This window comes from Bubalus kerabau, chromosome 4 (genome assembly GCF_029407905.1).
Source record: "Bubalus kerabau isolate K-KA32 ecotype Philippines breed swamp buffalo chromosome 4, PCC_UOA_SB_1v2, whole genome shotgun sequence".
Taxonomy (NCBI): domain Eukaryota; kingdom Metazoa; phylum Chordata; class Mammalia; order Artiodactyla; family Bovidae; genus Bubalus; species Bubalus kerabau.
Window position 1 is genome coordinate 52,772,534 of NC_073627.1, and position 16,601 is coordinate 52,789,134.

General features: G+C 58.9%; 1 protein-coding gene across 1 annotated transcript in view; it reads left to right on the plus strand.

Annotated features, from left to right (window-relative positions):
• BCAS3 (BCAS3 microtubule associated cell migration factor) overlaps nucleotides 1-16,271 on the plus strand; it is a 589,753-nt gene extending 573,482 nt beyond the window's left edge. Inside the window, exons 27-28 of the mRNA XM_055579668.1 lie at nucleotides 3,724-3,789; nucleotides 15,469-16,271. Of these exons, the coding sequence (XP_055435643.1) occupies nucleotides 3,724-3,789; nucleotides 15,469-15,617 (215 nt within the window). The 3' untranslated portion in view covers nucleotides 15,618-16,271. The remainder of the gene's footprint in view (nucleotides 1-3,723; nucleotides 3,790-15,468) is intronic.
• The last annotated feature ends 330 nt before the right edge of the window (nucleotides 16,272-16,601 follow it).

Genomic DNA, 16,601 nt, shown 5'->3' on the forward strand with positions numbered 1-16,601 from the left:
CCCAAAACACATAACCCAGCACGCTGGCCCCTGCATCCTTCCTCTAAGATTAGCTCTTCCAATGGGCCTGGAACTCCTGCCTGCCTCGCTGCTGAGTCTTGGGGACCTTTTCCTGCTAAGGCAATATCCCCTTGGATATCCCCTTAATATCACCTCCCATCACAGGTGCCACGTGATCACGTGACCATACTTGCAGGCATGGGGGCTGAATTAATTCTCTTAGCTTTTAAATTTTTTGTTTTTTTGTTTTTTTGGCTGTGCTGGGTCTTCGTTGCCACGCGGGCTTTTCTCTAAAAAGTTGGGGAGAGCAGTGGCTACTTTCTGGTTGCAGGGCACAGCTTCTCACTGCAGCGGCTTCTCTGGTTGCGGAGCGCGGACTCTAGGGTGCGTGGGCTCAGTCGTAGCTCAGGGGCTTAGTTGCTTCACAGCACGTGGGAACTTCCCGGATCAGGGATCAGACCCATGTCTTCTGGACTGGGAGGCGGACTCTTCACCGCTGAGCCACCCGCAGAGCCTTCTCTTAGCTATTAAACATCCCTAGTCTCCGGCAAGCACTGTCGTCCAAGCAACTTGGCCAGTCCCGTAGGTCCTTCTCTGCTTTACCTAGTTGGGCCCTAGATTTTCCCCTCCTTTGGTGTCTTTACAAAATGCTTTCAGGGCCTCCTCTCCACTGCCTCCTCTGGAGACCCGTGCCGTCTCTCTGGGGTTCCCCTTGTAGGCAGGCTCTCTGAGGTGCCCCTGGGCACAGTTCCTGCCCTCAGGGAGAGAGAAAGCTTCCCCTGTCTCCTTTCTTCCCCTCTAAGGCCTGGGAGAGGGAAGCCACAAAGTGCAGTAAGCTTTGGCCTCCTGTTGCTTCACATCCTGGCCGCCGCCATTCCCCGTGCTGAGCGCTTCGGTCGCCTCGTTTCCTCCTGTCTCTTGTCCTCAAGGCGCCACCTCCCAAACGGCTTTGATGCCTCAGGCTCCATGCCACCCGTGCAAACGTCCTGTCACCCCACCACGCGGTAGATGTCCCCTATTACGATGGGCAAAGGAGGAGAAAATGAAAGCTTTGATGTGAAATCATAACTCAGCGCTGTGGGATTAAAAGGAGATGTCCAGGAAGAATTTCCGGTTCTTAATATCCTGTCATCTGAGTCATTTCCGCCCATTACTCCCGAGATGGGAGCCGCAGAGAAGGAAACCACCCTCATGTTAGGGCCTGCTCTCCCTGTCAGCCCTCCTGGGCCCACAGCTGACCGCCTGGGCTCCTGCCGTCATATTTCAAAGTCTCTTTCATGCTCCTGCTGGAGAAGGCAATGGCACCCCACTCCAGTACTCTTGCCTGGAAAATCCCATGAATGGAGGAGCCTGGTGGGCTGCAGTCCATGGGGTCGCTAAGAGTCGGACACAACTGAGCGACTTCACTTTCACTTTCACTTTCGGGCTCCCGCACCTTTCCAGCCTCTCCCCGACACCCCCTCCACTGTCACCCCCATTCATAGTTCATGCCAACACCCTCGGCCATCATCCCCAGCACGAGCCCTGCTGACCTGTCTCTGTTCAGGGGCCTGCTGCCCTTGCCCCCTACCAAGTTCCCTTTTTAGACCAGACTCTAACCTCCCCTGTCTCTGAACTTATGCATGGCCTGCACACGGGACGCTTGGTCCAGGACAGGCCACGCATGCTGCCTTCAACATTAGTGAGCAGCGGCGTATTGCCTTCTCCAACCCACTGGGGTAAGGCTCAGCTCCGGTGGTCCTTCCAGCCCCTACCTCAGCCAGACTGCCCGTCCGGTGTGTCTTAGCCCAATCCCGGATCCTTGGCCTGAATCCAGTTCATCTTTGCTGCCTCTGACCAGCAGCCTTTTCCCTGCCCCGCATCCAGCACTGGGAGCAGAGCCAGGCTGAATCCCCAGTTAATGTTTGCTGAATGACTGGATGGGTCTTGTGGCTCCTGAGAGGTCAGTGGAAGCCAGTCAGAGCAATGGGAAAAGGGATTGTGTTTAAAAGACACACTTTTTGGTTCCTGGCCCATTCTAGGTAGGTAGTTTCTCCTGCCCCGCCCCCTCTCCCTCTGCCCCCGCCACACCCCACACCCCTCTCTTCTTCTCCCCTAAGGCTGTTGAAAGCCCCAGGCAAAGGCAGAGCTATAATGCAGAACTTTGGGACTGAGAAGCATCTCTGCTCATTTCTCAGTTGCCCAAAGTCGACTCTGGATTCTTTAACCAGAGCACACCGATTCTTATCTATAAGGAGGAAGTGCCCCCATGACCTCACAGGTGAATCTTCAGAGTCCCCTTTCCAGGCGTCGCCTCAACAGGGAAGCAGGGATTCCTGTGGGAAATGGACAGGCTTGGACAGAGGGTGGAGAAGAGCCACTGGACCCCCCAGATAAGGGCCCTTCTCTGAAGACATGAACACAGGTAAATGGTTAACAAAAGGGAGGCTTTCTCTCTGTTCCTCCTCTTCTGCCAGGGAATTCACTTTTAACTGTTGACCTTTCTGCGAAGTGTAAGATCTGAACAAAGTTGAACACAGTCATGGATGGTTAAATACCCATCCTTCTCTTCGGCCCCTACCTCTGCCCTTCTGCCTCAGAAGATGGTCTGAGGTGTTTGGACCACCCCCGAGGTGGGATGGCTGGTGAGGGAGGAAAGACAGACACACAGACAATGAACGTTGGAAATGGCCCTCTGACCCCTTAGGAAACCAGAGCCTGAGCTCTTAAAGCAAAAGAGAGGCCTGTACCGAGAAGGCCAAGCCATGCCCATCAGATTGGGTTTAACAGAAGGAGGCATTTCCGAGCACCCACACCAGAGTCAGCTGTCTACCCTCTGACATTGGGTGATTGTTTCCTGCTCACTTCTCTCTGAACCCCACCCCTGCACCCCCCCACCCCGCAGCCAGACACCTTCAGGCCCACTCCAGAAGGCATTCTAAGATGTGTGGGCAGAATCCCCCAGCCCCAGGCTTCCCGGACCTCCTCCTCACATGTGTTTTATTTCGTGAAGCCCGATAGTTTGCAATCCCACCCCTCCGTGTGCTTAATTGAGTTTGCGGAGAATTGACATCCTGTTGCTTCATTTGTTCAGGATTTGTTTTTCCATTGGGTGCCTGCCCCCGCCCCGGCTGGGGGCCGGGCCTCATCTTCCCAGCCTGTTCCCTTCATCTCCAGTTGGCCAGGACCAGTGGGCACTCTTCACTTTCATGTGTGTGACTGGGGCTGGCCTTAGGGTTCAGTTAGACGGGGGAGCGGGTGGGGCCAGGCCTACCAGGGCCCCCGCCTCCATGCTTGGAGGGTCTTGTTGCCTCCCCAAGCCACTGGGAGCTGAACGTAAGCATATGGTTCATGCTTTGGGGCATGTCAGAAGGGCAGCCCTGCCCAGCAGATTGGAACTTCAGGCCTGCTGTCTCCATTCTTAGAGCCCGAGAGAAGGAAGAAAACCTGAGGGGCTGCCCACGTGCTGGCAGGACCTCCACAGCCTTCCCTGCTTCCATCCCCAGGCAGGAACGTCGGCGGGACTGGGAGGAGGAGCAAAGGGGCGAGGACAGACCAGTTTGGGCTGGTGGGAAATAGATGAAGTCCTGCACGCGCCGCACAGAACAAACCACAAGCATCCCGCACAGCTCCCAGTGGTCAGACCAGATCCTGATCTCTCCTCCCCTTGATCTCTCTACCGGCTGCTCCCTGCAGGGTCCGTGTTGCAATCCTCTTTAAAGAAATATTTTATTTTCGATACAGACACAGCTTTTGAAGTAGCAGTAAAAACCACCACCCCTGAGAGACACATGGCTGTGAAGTGTGTTGGTATGTAACTTCCTGTCTTTGCCTACGTGCAGGGCTTCATCCCCTGGTCCTTTTTTGTTCCCCCAGAGGTCACCCCCACCCCTGCACCCCCTGGTGCTCAGGCTTTGGGAGGCATCAGAGCAAGGGCAGGAGGTCGACTCAGACAGGGGGTACCTTCTGGCCGTGGCCTGGTTTAGGGTGGGGAGTAGCCGCTCTTGTTCCCCCAACAAGAGTTTCTTTGAGAACCTCACTCCCCGCCCCCCACTTTTAAGATGGAAGTCAAATTTTCGGATTCTGCAGTGCAGAGCAGCGAGGTCACTAGGCTCTAATGCAGTTACCATTGACTGCCCCTCTTGTAGTGCGTCTATTAGTGAGTAATTTGATTTGTACCTATTCATTTGCAGTCCCTGCAGGAGCCTGGAGCTGGCCCCTAGTATAATTGGTGCTGTCTCTATTTTTACATCATTAGATTAGCCCCGACTCCTGGCCACTTGTTGTCTGCGCTTGTCTGTCCATTTATACAACCTAATGTAACACAAAATTCATTACTGATCACATTACTTTCAACTCTGAAGCCAGCCTTGTGATAAACATTTGGTTAACCCCTTCCTGCCCACAGGAGCGGGGGAGCTGACAGAACAGATGCACTTCCACTCGACAGGCAAATCAATATCTTAATACAGCAAAGTGGAATTGCATTTCTAGATTTGTTATTCCTCCTGGAGGAGCAAATGGAAAAGCTCGTCTGAGCGAGCTGAATTGAATAATGAATAGGGCCCCGGCACCAGCAGGCCGTCTGAGCGCAGAGCACAAAGGCTAAGGCAGCGTCTGCCCACCTTCTCCTCTGCCGCAGGCGGCGCCACGGCGATTAATTGCAACTCGTGACTATGGGTTCAGGATCCTAGGCCGGGACCCTAACGGGGGCCACAGAGACCTTGACCCCAGCGCCAATGTCTTGGCTAGGCTTGGCCTAGGACGACTGATCCATGAACTGGGTTTATTTCCTTAAAACCTTCACTGATATGAAGGCACCAGACACATGGCCTTGGCGGTCATGCCACCCAGAAATTAAATTAAATCCATTACTGTTAACCATTTGGAACCAGATATACAAAATTCTTCCTATTTAGAGCCAGGTCAGCAATACTGGGGTTGCTGTGTGTGCTGGGCCCATATCCAGGGTGAGCGTTCTTTGGTGTGGAAATGCCTTGTGAGCCTAAAAGGGGTCTTAGAGCTCAGATAGGGGTATCGGTGAGCAACCTGGCCTAGAGTCATCAAGGGACCTCTCTTGAATCTGGAAGATTCTCGCTTACCCCCACCAGAGTTATCCCCTCCCCAGCCCCCGTTTGTCTCTGGGGAGCATCCACACCCTCTTGAAGTCATTAACTCACAGGATAGATAGTTTCAAAAAGAATAATACCCCGACTTATTTTATTAAAAAAACTGTCTCATAAAGCCTATACCACAATGATTAGAAAAATAGACATAGAGGAAGTAGAATGGAACCCATTACCATGAAAGTCATAAATCCCTAAGTAAAAAGAAGCCGTATACTGAAGGTGCTCAGTTGGGAAGGGAAGCTGGAAAAGGCAAGCCTGTCCAGGGAACTGTGCTTGAATTCAGTCAGGGGCCGGACAGGAGGCCAGGAGAGGCACCGACAACTCGGGTGAGTGGGCCTCCTTGCTGTGGAAGGGGCCGCCCTCCATCCCACCAAGGCCCGGCACCTTGGACCCAGCTGCCCCTTAACCCGTTTGGGGCTCTGACAGGCCAGAGGCAACCAGCAAGCCCCTGTGACGTAGCGGCCCCGGGGGATCCCTCGGGCGGGCTCCCAGGCTGCCCCTGGCCATCTTCAACCCTCCTCCATGCATAGCAGGTGGGCAGCTGCCCCCCAACCCTGGGCCTGACGGGGGAGGCTGTGTTGCCCACAGAGGCAGGCCAGAGATGCACGCACATCCTGCTGTGAGGAGCTACAGAGAGGGGAATCCCTCGGCAGGGTGTCACAAGACCCCGCGCATCCAGACACTGGTGTGTCCCCAGGGTGAGCCTGGGTCCCGCAGCTGTCTTCCCAGGGTGGCTCACCTCCCCACCCCGACGAAGCCCGCAGGAGCTCTGGCCTCTGCTGTTCCTCCTTGTGGGGAGGGCCCTGGCCCCTTCAGCCCGAGAAAACAGAGCCGAGCACAGGCCCTTCCTTGGTGGAGCAGGAGGGATCGGCAGCCGGGAGGAGCGCCGGTCAGCCACTGGAGTGCGAGACAGTGATTTCTTAACCCTGGTGGAAGGGGGAAAGCCACATCTTACCAAACTCTTCCGCTGCGTCGGAGAGAATTTAATTACGTTTGGACGTTTGAATGGGAACCAGATGTGGCTCTAGCCTATCAGGCCAGCCACGTTTGGGGAGCAGCGTCTCCCCTGCAGTCTGCAAGCCGTGCTGCGCCATCTCACAGCCCCAGAGAGGGTCTTGAGAAGACCCCACTTGAGGAGGCAGGGTGGGTTGAGGCTGGCTGCCGGACACCTGGTTCGCTGGGACAGTTTCTGAGCCCTGGGTCCTCCCTGGAGCCGTGCTGAGCGGCCCATTCACGGGGCGCCACATGCAGGCGTGCGCAGAGAAGGCTGTTCCCAGAGCCCAGCCAGGCATCCCTTAGCTCCATGTCCCCCTCCACCCCGCCACATCTGTCTCAGGTGCCATCTGCCGAGGCTTTGCCCCTGGGCCATGCTGCTGGCCTGGGGCTAGAGGGGGCGGTTCGGGCCTTCCTGGATGAGGACCGCTTCTCCAGGGGCCTCAGAGATGGCACCCCCAGCTCTCTAGCCAGGACCCCACTGCAGTGAGAGTCCCTGCCACGCCCTCACGGCTTATCCTGCTTCTCGAAGCACCTTCACATCCTCCTCTCTTCAGAGCCTCACACGGCCCGTGAGGTCGCCAGGGCAGCCACTGCCCTCCTGCCTGACAGGTGGTGAAGCGGAGAAGGGGTGCGGGACTTGCCCAGGTCGTTCAGCACGTCTGCGGCAGAGCGGGGTTTAGGGCGAGTTCTCAGCCGCCTCTTCCTCGTAGCCACTGGGAGGGTCAGCTCCAGGGTGCTCCTCCGTCTGGCTGACCTCAAGCACATTTCAGCCAGATTTATCACATCACTCAAAACCGGGGACCATGAGCCAGGTCGGCTCCGCCCTTGCTGGCCCCATGTATAATACGCCATGACAGGACTCATTCTGCCTGGGTCCAGATTTACAGTTAGACTGATGTAGTGGCCCCGAGAGGGTCCCCGCACACGGGTTGCTGTTGGGCGGCTGGGATGGGGGGTCCTGCCCTCTTCCCCTCAAGCGAAGACTGGAGCGGGCCTGGGTCACGTGGGGTTCCTGGGAGTGGGCCTCTCCCTGCCTGGAGTTGGTGCCGTGTCATGGCTGTGGTGGGAGGGGCCTCAGGGAAAGGCTGCAGCCCCCAGACCCCAGCCCACCTCCTGGGTAACCCCCCGTCTAAGGCTGGGCAGGAGCGGCTCTGCCTGGAACTCAGATGCTCTGCTGCTTTCCCCACCCCCAGCACACACGCATGCCCGCATGCACGTACACAAGCACACATATGTGGATGCATGAACACACCCATGCGCGCACACACACGTATGCACACGTACACATGCACATACGGGTGCACACGTGTGCACATGTGTACACACACATTACACACCCAGCTCCAGGTGGAGGATAGGATGCCTTTTGAACACTGACCCTTCCTCATTCTTCAGGCCTCCTCCCCCCCCACCTCTTTTTCCTCTTTATTTCTTCCCCAGCATTCCAGCATGTGCCTCTTGTGTCATCCCCACTGGGCCCACCAGGAGCTCCAGGATCTAGCTTGCCTCTCTGTCCCTGCCTCATGTATTAATGCCAGACTGGCCTGCTCTCATGAGTAGGGTTTTTCCAGAGGCCTGAGGACCTGTCCTCATGGAGGGAAGGAAGGGTCTGTGTCTTTTCCTCCAGACACAGAGAGGGCTCTCCACCTGATGGTCTCCTTAGTCATCCTTTCCAGGTATTGATCATGACTTTCACCTTCCAGGGGAGGGGCCAGTGGACGCCCAGAAGGACTGGGGTCTCCCTTAGGCCCCAAGTCTCCCCTGAGGTTATTAGGCACCCATGTGTGGCCCCAGTGGCCGAGGGAAACAGTTCAAGGGACCCAAGGCAAGAGCAAGTATTTGCCCTTAACGTCTGGAGCTGGGGAAGGGGAGGGGCAAGGGGCAAGGTAGACCATGTGACCTTGGCCTCATCCTGTGATGTTCTGGGTCGCAGTACCTGCGGGACGCCAGGGGAAAGAGCTGGGCAGGGAGATAAGAAAGCAGGTTTGCAGAAGCACTTGGGTTGGAAGAGACTCCTGCCAGGAAGGAAGGTGTGTACCTGCGCACTGGCTACAGGACTCAGGCCGTTGGCACAAGCTCTCAGGGACCCCAGGCTGAGTGTGCGGTGAGAGGACCGGAAGTAGGTGGCCTCAGTGCTCAGACACAGGTGTGAAGCCCGGGAGAGTCCTAGGCCATTGTTTGCCGTCTTTTCATCCACCTTCATTCCATTGACCAGATCAGGGTTCCCCTTATCTGAACGTGGAAGGGCCTTTTCATCTTCAGCCCCTCAACTGTGGGAAACTGCCCTCCTTCCTTCCACAAGCAAGCCTGGGAGAGGAGCAGAAACCCCTTGCTGGAGGAGAAAGAGGACACCTTCTCAGCCCCACTCAGCCCCCAAGACCTGGTGTGGGTGGGGAAGAGGGTCCCTGGTCGGCTGGCACCTCTGCAGCCTGGTGGGGGCGCCTGAGGGTGGGACCCTCAAGGGCTGGTTGGAGGGGGCAGGAAGAGCCAGGGTGGGTGTGTCCAAGTGGGAAGAAAATCAGGGCCCCCCTGCAGGCTGCCTCCTCTTTAACTGCTGCCGTTTTAACCTCCTGAAAAATGCCCTGGGGCTGAGGCCGGCTCCGCCCACAGTGTGGACAGAGCTGTCCGAGTTTCAGGAAGCGATCTCAGCCAACTCCCCCCTCTTTCCCCCTGAAGAGCCCCCCTCACCTCCCAGAGTGACACTCCGGGAGAGAGGGCAGTAGTTTGCACGCGCAGGGCTGGTGTGAGACAAGCAGCCCAGAGCCACATCCGCCAGGACCAACCCCTTGTTGGCATCCAGATCATCTCTTTGGGTTCTTCCCACACCAGAAGCTGAGCCCTGCGGGAGGCGGCCAGCCACCCCCCGACCCTGCACCTCTGTTTCCATGCCTGTCTGCACAGCTGGTCCCAGGCCCTCGTTGGAAGGCCCCCTGTGGATAATGTCCATTGCTTGGGGCAGAGCCCATTTGGAACCATTTGCTGAGCTCGAAGCCATCCTCTCTGTGGTCCTCTGGTCTCCTCCCTGTATATCCCGGGGGGCTGCAGGAAAGATGCTGAAGATCTGGGTCAGAGGATCCCTCCTCCTGCTCCCAGCCAAGACCCCTCACCATGGAAGGGAACCCAGATCATTTCTGTTTGCAGACCTCTGAGCTAGGCACTGGGTAGGATAGGGCAGTTTGGCTGGCTGCTCTGTGCTCTGCTTGCACCCCCTCCATCGCTCCCCAGAGGTACCACTGAGCCCAACCCAGGCAGGGGGCTTAACCACAGGTCCTGCTGACAGGGGAGAACTGGGAGGTGCACGCAGGAGGGAAAAATCAATGCACGTCAACAGGGTTGGAAATTTATTTTCCAGCTTGGAAGAGGGTACTTCCAAAGAGGCAAGGAGGGAAATGAAAAGCTGTAAACACATAATCTGCCATCTTCCTCTTCAGGCCATTTCTTGATTAAAAAGAAAGACTCTCCCAGGGTTCCAGTGGGGAAGGGGTGGGGGTGAGGGTCTGGATGGCAGGGACCCCTGCTGGGGGAGGGAAGCCGGAGGGCACCCCCAGCAAGGTCTTGTGGATAATCACAATCACTAATACGATTGCAGCAATGAGAGTAACTCACATTTGCTGACTGGAAGCTTTAAGCACTTTGTGATGCACTCTGCATGCATTATTTAATTCTACAAGCGCACTATGAAACAGACCTTGCTAGCCGCCTGTGCGGGAAACTGAGGCACAGGGGTTGAGGACCTTGCCCCAAGTCTCCCAGGTCGCAGGGCCCAGAGCTGGCTCTCTGAACCACTCGCCTCATCTGCCTCCCCAACCTGGGCCTTGAGGCCAAGGGGCAGGGTGGGGGAACCCTCCCTTCTCTCTGCTGGAAGCCTGTGGCCAGTGCTGCCTGAGACTCCGCCCTGAGGCCTCATCCTGCTCCCCGCAGGCTGCCCGGGAGGTTAGCTTGGGAATGGGGTGTGTGGCTGCAGCCGGGGCCCAATAAAAGTGCTCTGCTAATCCCTTTAATGAGCAGCATCGCGCGAGACCGAGCGTGCAGAGCTGGGCTGGCTGGAGCCTCTGAGCACACCAGAAGGGCCCTGCAGCAAACGCTGCTCCTTTTGTGGTACGAGAAGTGCCAGGGGGCCCTGGGGGCTGAACCAGGGGGCCCAGGGACCCTCCTCCCCAAAGCACAGCACTGCCCTCACTGGTCCCCGCAACAGGCCTCCCTCTGTGTCCAGAGACCTGGGCTCCCCACAACACCTCCACCCACCAGAAACCCAAGGGACTTCCCTGGGGGCTCTGATTTTCCAGCCACCCCCACTGCCATCTGGCCTGGAAGAGGCCCAAAGGCCAAGCCCAAGGTAGTGCTTCACTCCTGACCCCCCCCCCCCCCGGGTCCCCTGCCTTCCTGGGCGCCCCAGCTCTCCCTGAAACTCACAGAGGCCCTGTGTCCTCAGTGTTCCATGCCTCCCTGGGGATGGGGGAACCAAGACCACAGCGCTTAGGAAAGTGACTGTTGCTTTGGAGAGACCTGCATCCAGGGTGTCCCCAAAAGTCCCTGCCTTGCCAAGCATAGAGTGGCCTTGAGAGAGTGAAGGGTCTATACCCTGGAGAGAGGACAGGCCCCGGGGAGTAGGCCCTCCAGGGTGAAGCCGTTTCAGGGACCAGCACTCCAGAGGGAGGGGCTTCCTCATGCCCCGCCCCCCGTGCCGTCTCCGGGGCTCTTCGTGGCTCATCTTCTGCCTCTCCCCGGGTGGAGCCGGCACTGGCCGTCAGCACCCACCCAGAGCTCCCAGGAGCCAGTGTCCACTGCCCCTGCCTTGGCCGAGGGGCCACAGTCTCCTGCTGAGAGTTGAGGGGCCAGGACAGACCGTCTCCCTCATCTGCACAGCCCACCCCAAGAGGGAGGCAGCGTTTGCGGGCAGCCAGGCTCCTGCCTCCTTCCATTCCCCCTGGGTCTCCCTTGGCATACACACCCAGGGAACCAGGGTCGTTTCTCCCTGACAAGGCCAGCCACCTCTTTGGCCCCCGCCAAGACCTTTGAAATTTGCCAGGCTCCATATAGAATGAGGGTGGCGTGAGAGCTGAGCTTTCTCGGTCCTTTGCTTATTTCGTGAGAGCTGAGGCTTCTCCTTTGGAGCTGCTGTTCATTCCATTGCCCCTTACCTGCTGTGGCTTACCCCATCCCGGCCCGTGACCTCAAGGGGCAGCTTGGGTGGCAGGACCCATTTTCCAAAAAGAGCCAGCAGCGAGCGGGTGGACACAGCCAGTGGAGGGGATTGGGACTAGTCAGAGTGATGCCTGGAGTTGTCACGTCTCCATCAGCCCAGTTCTTTCTCGAGAGGTTGTGTTCCCAGAGCCAGTGGCTTCCTGCTCTTTGGTTTAGCTGCCTGCAAAATGGGGAGACCAGCACCTACCTCCCAGGCGCACAGAGGTGCTGGCGAACGTGAGGTCACAGTAAAGATTTTCCGTCTGAGTGCAGTCCGTTATCTTAGAGGCCTGGAGAGCAGCCTCCGTAAGAGTGGGCTCTATCCCACCAGCCAGAATCCACATACTTGTGTTGAGTGGGGAGAGGTCCCCAGCTCGCTCTCCCTTGCAGCCCTGGCAGGTTTCTGGTGGGCTTTCCTTGCAAGTCCAGTGCAGCTGTATGGCTGCCGTTCAGACCCAGGGGTCTTGGACCCAGGGGGTGGAGGAGGGCAGCAGCCCAAGCTGGACCACTGAGTCAGAACACACGGAGGCATCCCTGGAAACCGCAGGCTTTCTCTGTCTCTTGTCCTCTCCTGGGTCCCACCTGCACGGGCACCGCATGGGCCGGCAGGCCCGCCTCTCCCCTCCCCACAGCTGCTCCTCCTGCTCCGGGGATGGACCCTCTCCCCCCACATCGCCCCCTTGACGAAGGGGGTCTCGGCTCTGCCATGACAGTTCCATCTCCGGGGCGCCCAAGACTGGTCCCCAGCTCCCCACACGTGCATGTCACTGCAGAACTCTGCTGCCAGCTTACCCTCCTCCCGGCGTGAGCTCCCCACACCTCCTGGTGCCCTCGCCTCCTGCTTGCCGACATCAGTGTACTCCATCATTGTCCGGATCTTTTCCCAAAAGATTCCTCAATGCTTTTCTTTTCAAAAGGGAAAAAAAAAGGAAAAAAAAAACAATGCCAACCGCCCAGCGCCCGCGAACAACCCAACAGTAACAAAGCGTGTGTTCGGGATGGAGGAAGGTAAGGCCGCACACTTCCGTTCGCCGCTTGCTCTGAAGGGCTGGGCGGCCGGGTGGCCTGCGGGGGGCCATGTGTGCACCCCTCCCCCACGCCCACGTCATCTTCGCACACTCACACGGTCCTGTCTCAGGGAGCAGAAGAGCAAGGGGTTTGACAGGAGCATGTAGGCAATGGCCCAGGAGCACCTGGGCCCCGGGTTCTTACGCTGGTGGCCGAGCTGCAGAGGCAGTGACCCATCCCCTTCCCTCCGCACTCACTCATTCATTCATCCATCCATTCATTCAAGAACTGCTTTTTGAACACCAACTATTTTGTAGGCTCTGTGGTTGGCACTAGGGAATCAAACACAGAGCCGGCCTCCAAGGGACTCCCCCCACATGGACGGTGACGCACATGTGAGCAGACGATGCCCAGCGTGCTAGGGGGCCCCAGGCAGGAGTCAGTACAGAGCGCGGTGGGGCCTGGCCATGCTACCAGGGCGACAGCAGAGACTTGCAGGAGTACTAAGCTTCAAAGATAAGTAGGTGTCCTGGGGCCCACAGGAGCCTGGGAAGGGCTTTTCCCCGGATGAGCACACACCCAGAGGCCTGGAGCAGCCTCGCAAGGCCCCCAGACTGCCCAAGCTCGTTATCTGGATTCCTCAAATCCACTTTAGTCAGGTGGGGTCTTGGAGAGGAGCAGGTCCCGGAAGGCAGTTTGATAGAGGGGAGGAGTTGAGAGACCTCATCCTCAGAACCCTTAGGAGACGGTGAAGGTTTTAAGCAGAGGAAAGGCAAGATGAAGTTTGTGCTGCAGGCAGAACACTCTGGCTTTGGGATGCGGTGGCTTGAAGAGGGGGGCTCGGGGGGTCCAGAGACCAGTAGGGAGCTTTGGGAGTTATCCAGTGGGCAGCAGCCACAGGCAAGGACAGGAGGGATGAGGCCGGGGGAGACGCCCGGGACATGAGTCCAGCAGAGCTTGGTCACCCGGCAGGCGGGGGCCACCTCTGTCTCACCCAAGGCCTCGCTGGTGAAGAGAAAACACGAGCAAGACAGCACAGGCTCTCCCTGGCCCTGGGAGCCCCAAAGTCATCTTGAAATATCTGTGGCACCTGCCCCCCCCCCCCACTCACAGGATGGGGTGCGGGGCGGCCGTGCAGACTCGGGGGCTGGGGTCCCTGCGCTGCTGGCGGGTGGCTGCAGGCCTGTGTCAGGGCAGTGGGGGCCCCCGCCTGGTCCCAGGCTCCCCACGCCTCGGCTTCTGGGGCGGTGTGGACGCACCTGCACCTTGCATCAGGAACGCTGGGCCTGCCCCGGGGCTGCTGCCTCTTCTGCCCCTTCGTCCCGGGCTCTCTTTGGGGCCTGGAGTCCAGCAGCCCCTGCCGCCCTGCTGGGGCCTCACCTCCTCTCTCCCTCCCGGCCTGCTGTCGGCGCCCCCTAGCGCCAGGACGGCCGGCACCGGCACCGGGGCCAGGGCCTCCTGGCTGCGCTCGTGAGAAACCAAGGGGATGGGGAGAGCTTTCCTGGAGTGCGAAGCTTCCGTGTAGAAACCTGGGGGTCTGCTCCCTGCCTTCCTGTCCTGTACCTCCTGGCACAACGGGCCCCAAATGAGGGGGAGGCTAGAGGCTGAGTGGAGAAGGAGAGAGCCCACGCGGGGGTCTGGGTTTTCCGGTGTTATCTGGATGACTCGACTTAATCTCAGGGTCGGGCCCAACAGGGCAGCCAGTGCATCTTGGCAGTCAGGGCCCGTCGCCAGGCCTGCAGCCCGTGTCCACAGCCCCCCACCTGCTGAGAGGTTCTGGTTTGCAGGCACACCCTTCCAGCCTGGGCCCCGGACACGGCTGGTGCCTCACACCTCACACTGGAACCGGGAGGCGTCTGAAGGAGGCCAGCACAGATGCCCCCAACCCACTCTGTGGCTGCTGCTGCTGCTGGGCCACCAGCATGCTTCAGGGGTCACCCACGGGGAGTGGGGGTCAGTGGTTACTTCCTGGCTGGCCGGTGGTGGCTAGCCCAGGAGTGAAGGCCGTGACCCATCCCCTAACCAAAGCCAGCTGTGCTGTGCATGGAGGGTGGCAGGGGGCCTAGGCACAGGCTGCAGGCACAGGAGACCAGACACGTGTCACATTTGAGCGCACTTTGCTGTCTCAAAGGACCGCTTTGAGAGCCTGGGCTTCCGGGGTGGACAGGGGAGACCCCCTCCCACTCTGTCCCAGGCAGGTGTACCTTGGGGAAGGAGAGACTGCAGGTGCCTCATCTTGGCTTGAGGCCCAGAGTTTGCCAAGGGATATGTGTGCCCACATCTCAGAGCCCACTGTGAGGGAGAGGGGGTAGGAACTGACCACTCTCAGAAAGCCAAGAAGTAATTCTTTCTGCCTTGCACTCAGCATGCCAGGAAGTCTGTTCCTAGCCCACCCACCCCAGTACCTGTCTTGGGTCAAGAGATGGCAGGGCAGTTGAGGAAGGTGCCCATAGTGGAAGGAGATGGAGCCAGGTGCCATCTCCAAGATGGTAGCCTGGCTTGCAGATGCCAGGGGAGGGGCTGGGAGCCTCCTGACCTGACTCCCGGGTGGACCCTGAGCACGTCCCTTCCAGAGGGGTCTCCAGGACACGTGGGAGCCCAGAGGAAGGGGAAGGGAGGCACTCCAGGCAAGTAGGTCCCTCTCAAAGCAGGCACTCCCCCCTACAGGGGGAGGGCACAGGAGGGGCCTGGCAGGCAGGTAGATGGTGTGGGTGAGGACGTGTGAGTAAGTGAGTGGCTGAGCCCGGGTCCCTGGTAAGGGAGGCGAGGGGAGGACGGACCAGACGGGGACGCCTCGGTCCTTCCTGCCTCCTGGCTTCTCCCCTCCTGCCAGAACAGGAGCCTCTCACGATGTTGGGAAGCAAGCTGGCTGAGCAAGAGTCTGCATCAGGCCTGGGCACATGCCCCGCGAATGGCAGTGTGGTCCAAATGCATCATCAGGGCAGCCATGCTCCTGGCTAAAGGGGTTCACACGGTGAGGAAGTGACGGGAGCCTGCCAGCCAAGGGGGCTTCTCCTTGGGACCCAGGCTGCCCCCCACCCCCCGCTCCGCAGAAGGATATCAGTGGACCCAGACTGGCCTCGCTGCAGGCAGCCGACCCAGAATGCACACCCACCCGCCTACCCCTGAGAACATCCCCTGACCAGGCCTGGCCCTCTCTCCTGTCTTGCAGAACTCCAGCGAGAGGGAAGCATCGAGACTCTGAGTAACAGCTCGGGCTCCACCAGCGGCAGCATCCCGAGGAACTTCGACGGCTACCGATCTCCGCTGCCCACCAACGAGAGTCAGCCCCTCAGCCTCTTCCCTACCAGCTTCCCGTAGGTCCCAGCAGCCTGCTTCGGGCTGGCCAGCCCACTCTCCTGCCGGAGGGAGAGGGAGACGCCCCCCGTCCGCTCCTACCCTTCAGACTCCGTTCCTCTTTGAACCCACCACCTTCCCCAAGCTTTGTGACGACAGCCGCCCAGCCTCCTTGGATCGAGAAGAGACCCTTCTCCAAAGCACCTCTGCGCGCGCTGACCTCTGCCCCCGTCGTGGGGCGGGCCGTGGCCGAGACTCTGCAGAAGCTCCGTCCCGCCTCCGTTTGCACATGACGTCCCGCATCGGACCCGCTTTTGTATTTTCTAACCCAGCTCCTGCGGGGTGGTGGGGGGAGGGGGTGGCTAGGGTGGAGAGAGGGGTTGGCTCGCGGCATCTTGGCCCCGAGCGACCAGCCCCGACCCAGGCCTGGCTTCGGCACACACTGCCCAGCGTCCGGCTGGTGCTGAACTGAGGCCCTGAGTATTAGGGGAGGAGGAAGGAAGGAGAAGCCCCGCTTCCTCTTTTCTCTCCCCTTCGGCTCATGGAAAGGATTTGTCTTTCTTGTCTGTAAGCCCTTGTACCCTGATCCTGTACTGTTCAGTGAAGGAAACCGTGGTTTCTGAGGCCCTGTCAAAAAGTGCACGTCTTCTTCAATAAATCACGCTGCAATTGGTGTCCATCCCTGAGTGGCTGGGGTCAGGGTCCTGGGAGCCTGACCGTGCGGCCCTGCGCCCAACGCCCCCACCTGGAGGAGTGCGGGAGTGGGGGAGTCGGGGATCCGGGAGGAAGGTGGAGGAGGATGTTTACTCCAGAACTTGGGTGGCATCTGACAAACCCATCCTTTGACCTTCTTGCCTGTCACCGGAGCCATTGGGTTTTGGAGGGCACCCCGGGCCTCCCTGGCTGTGGCGGTCAGGTCCTTGGAATGTGCTGCTGGGTTGCCGTGGTAAGGAGCCTGATGAAGACTATGGCCTTCTCTTTGGGACAGGCTCCCTGTCATTACCTCTC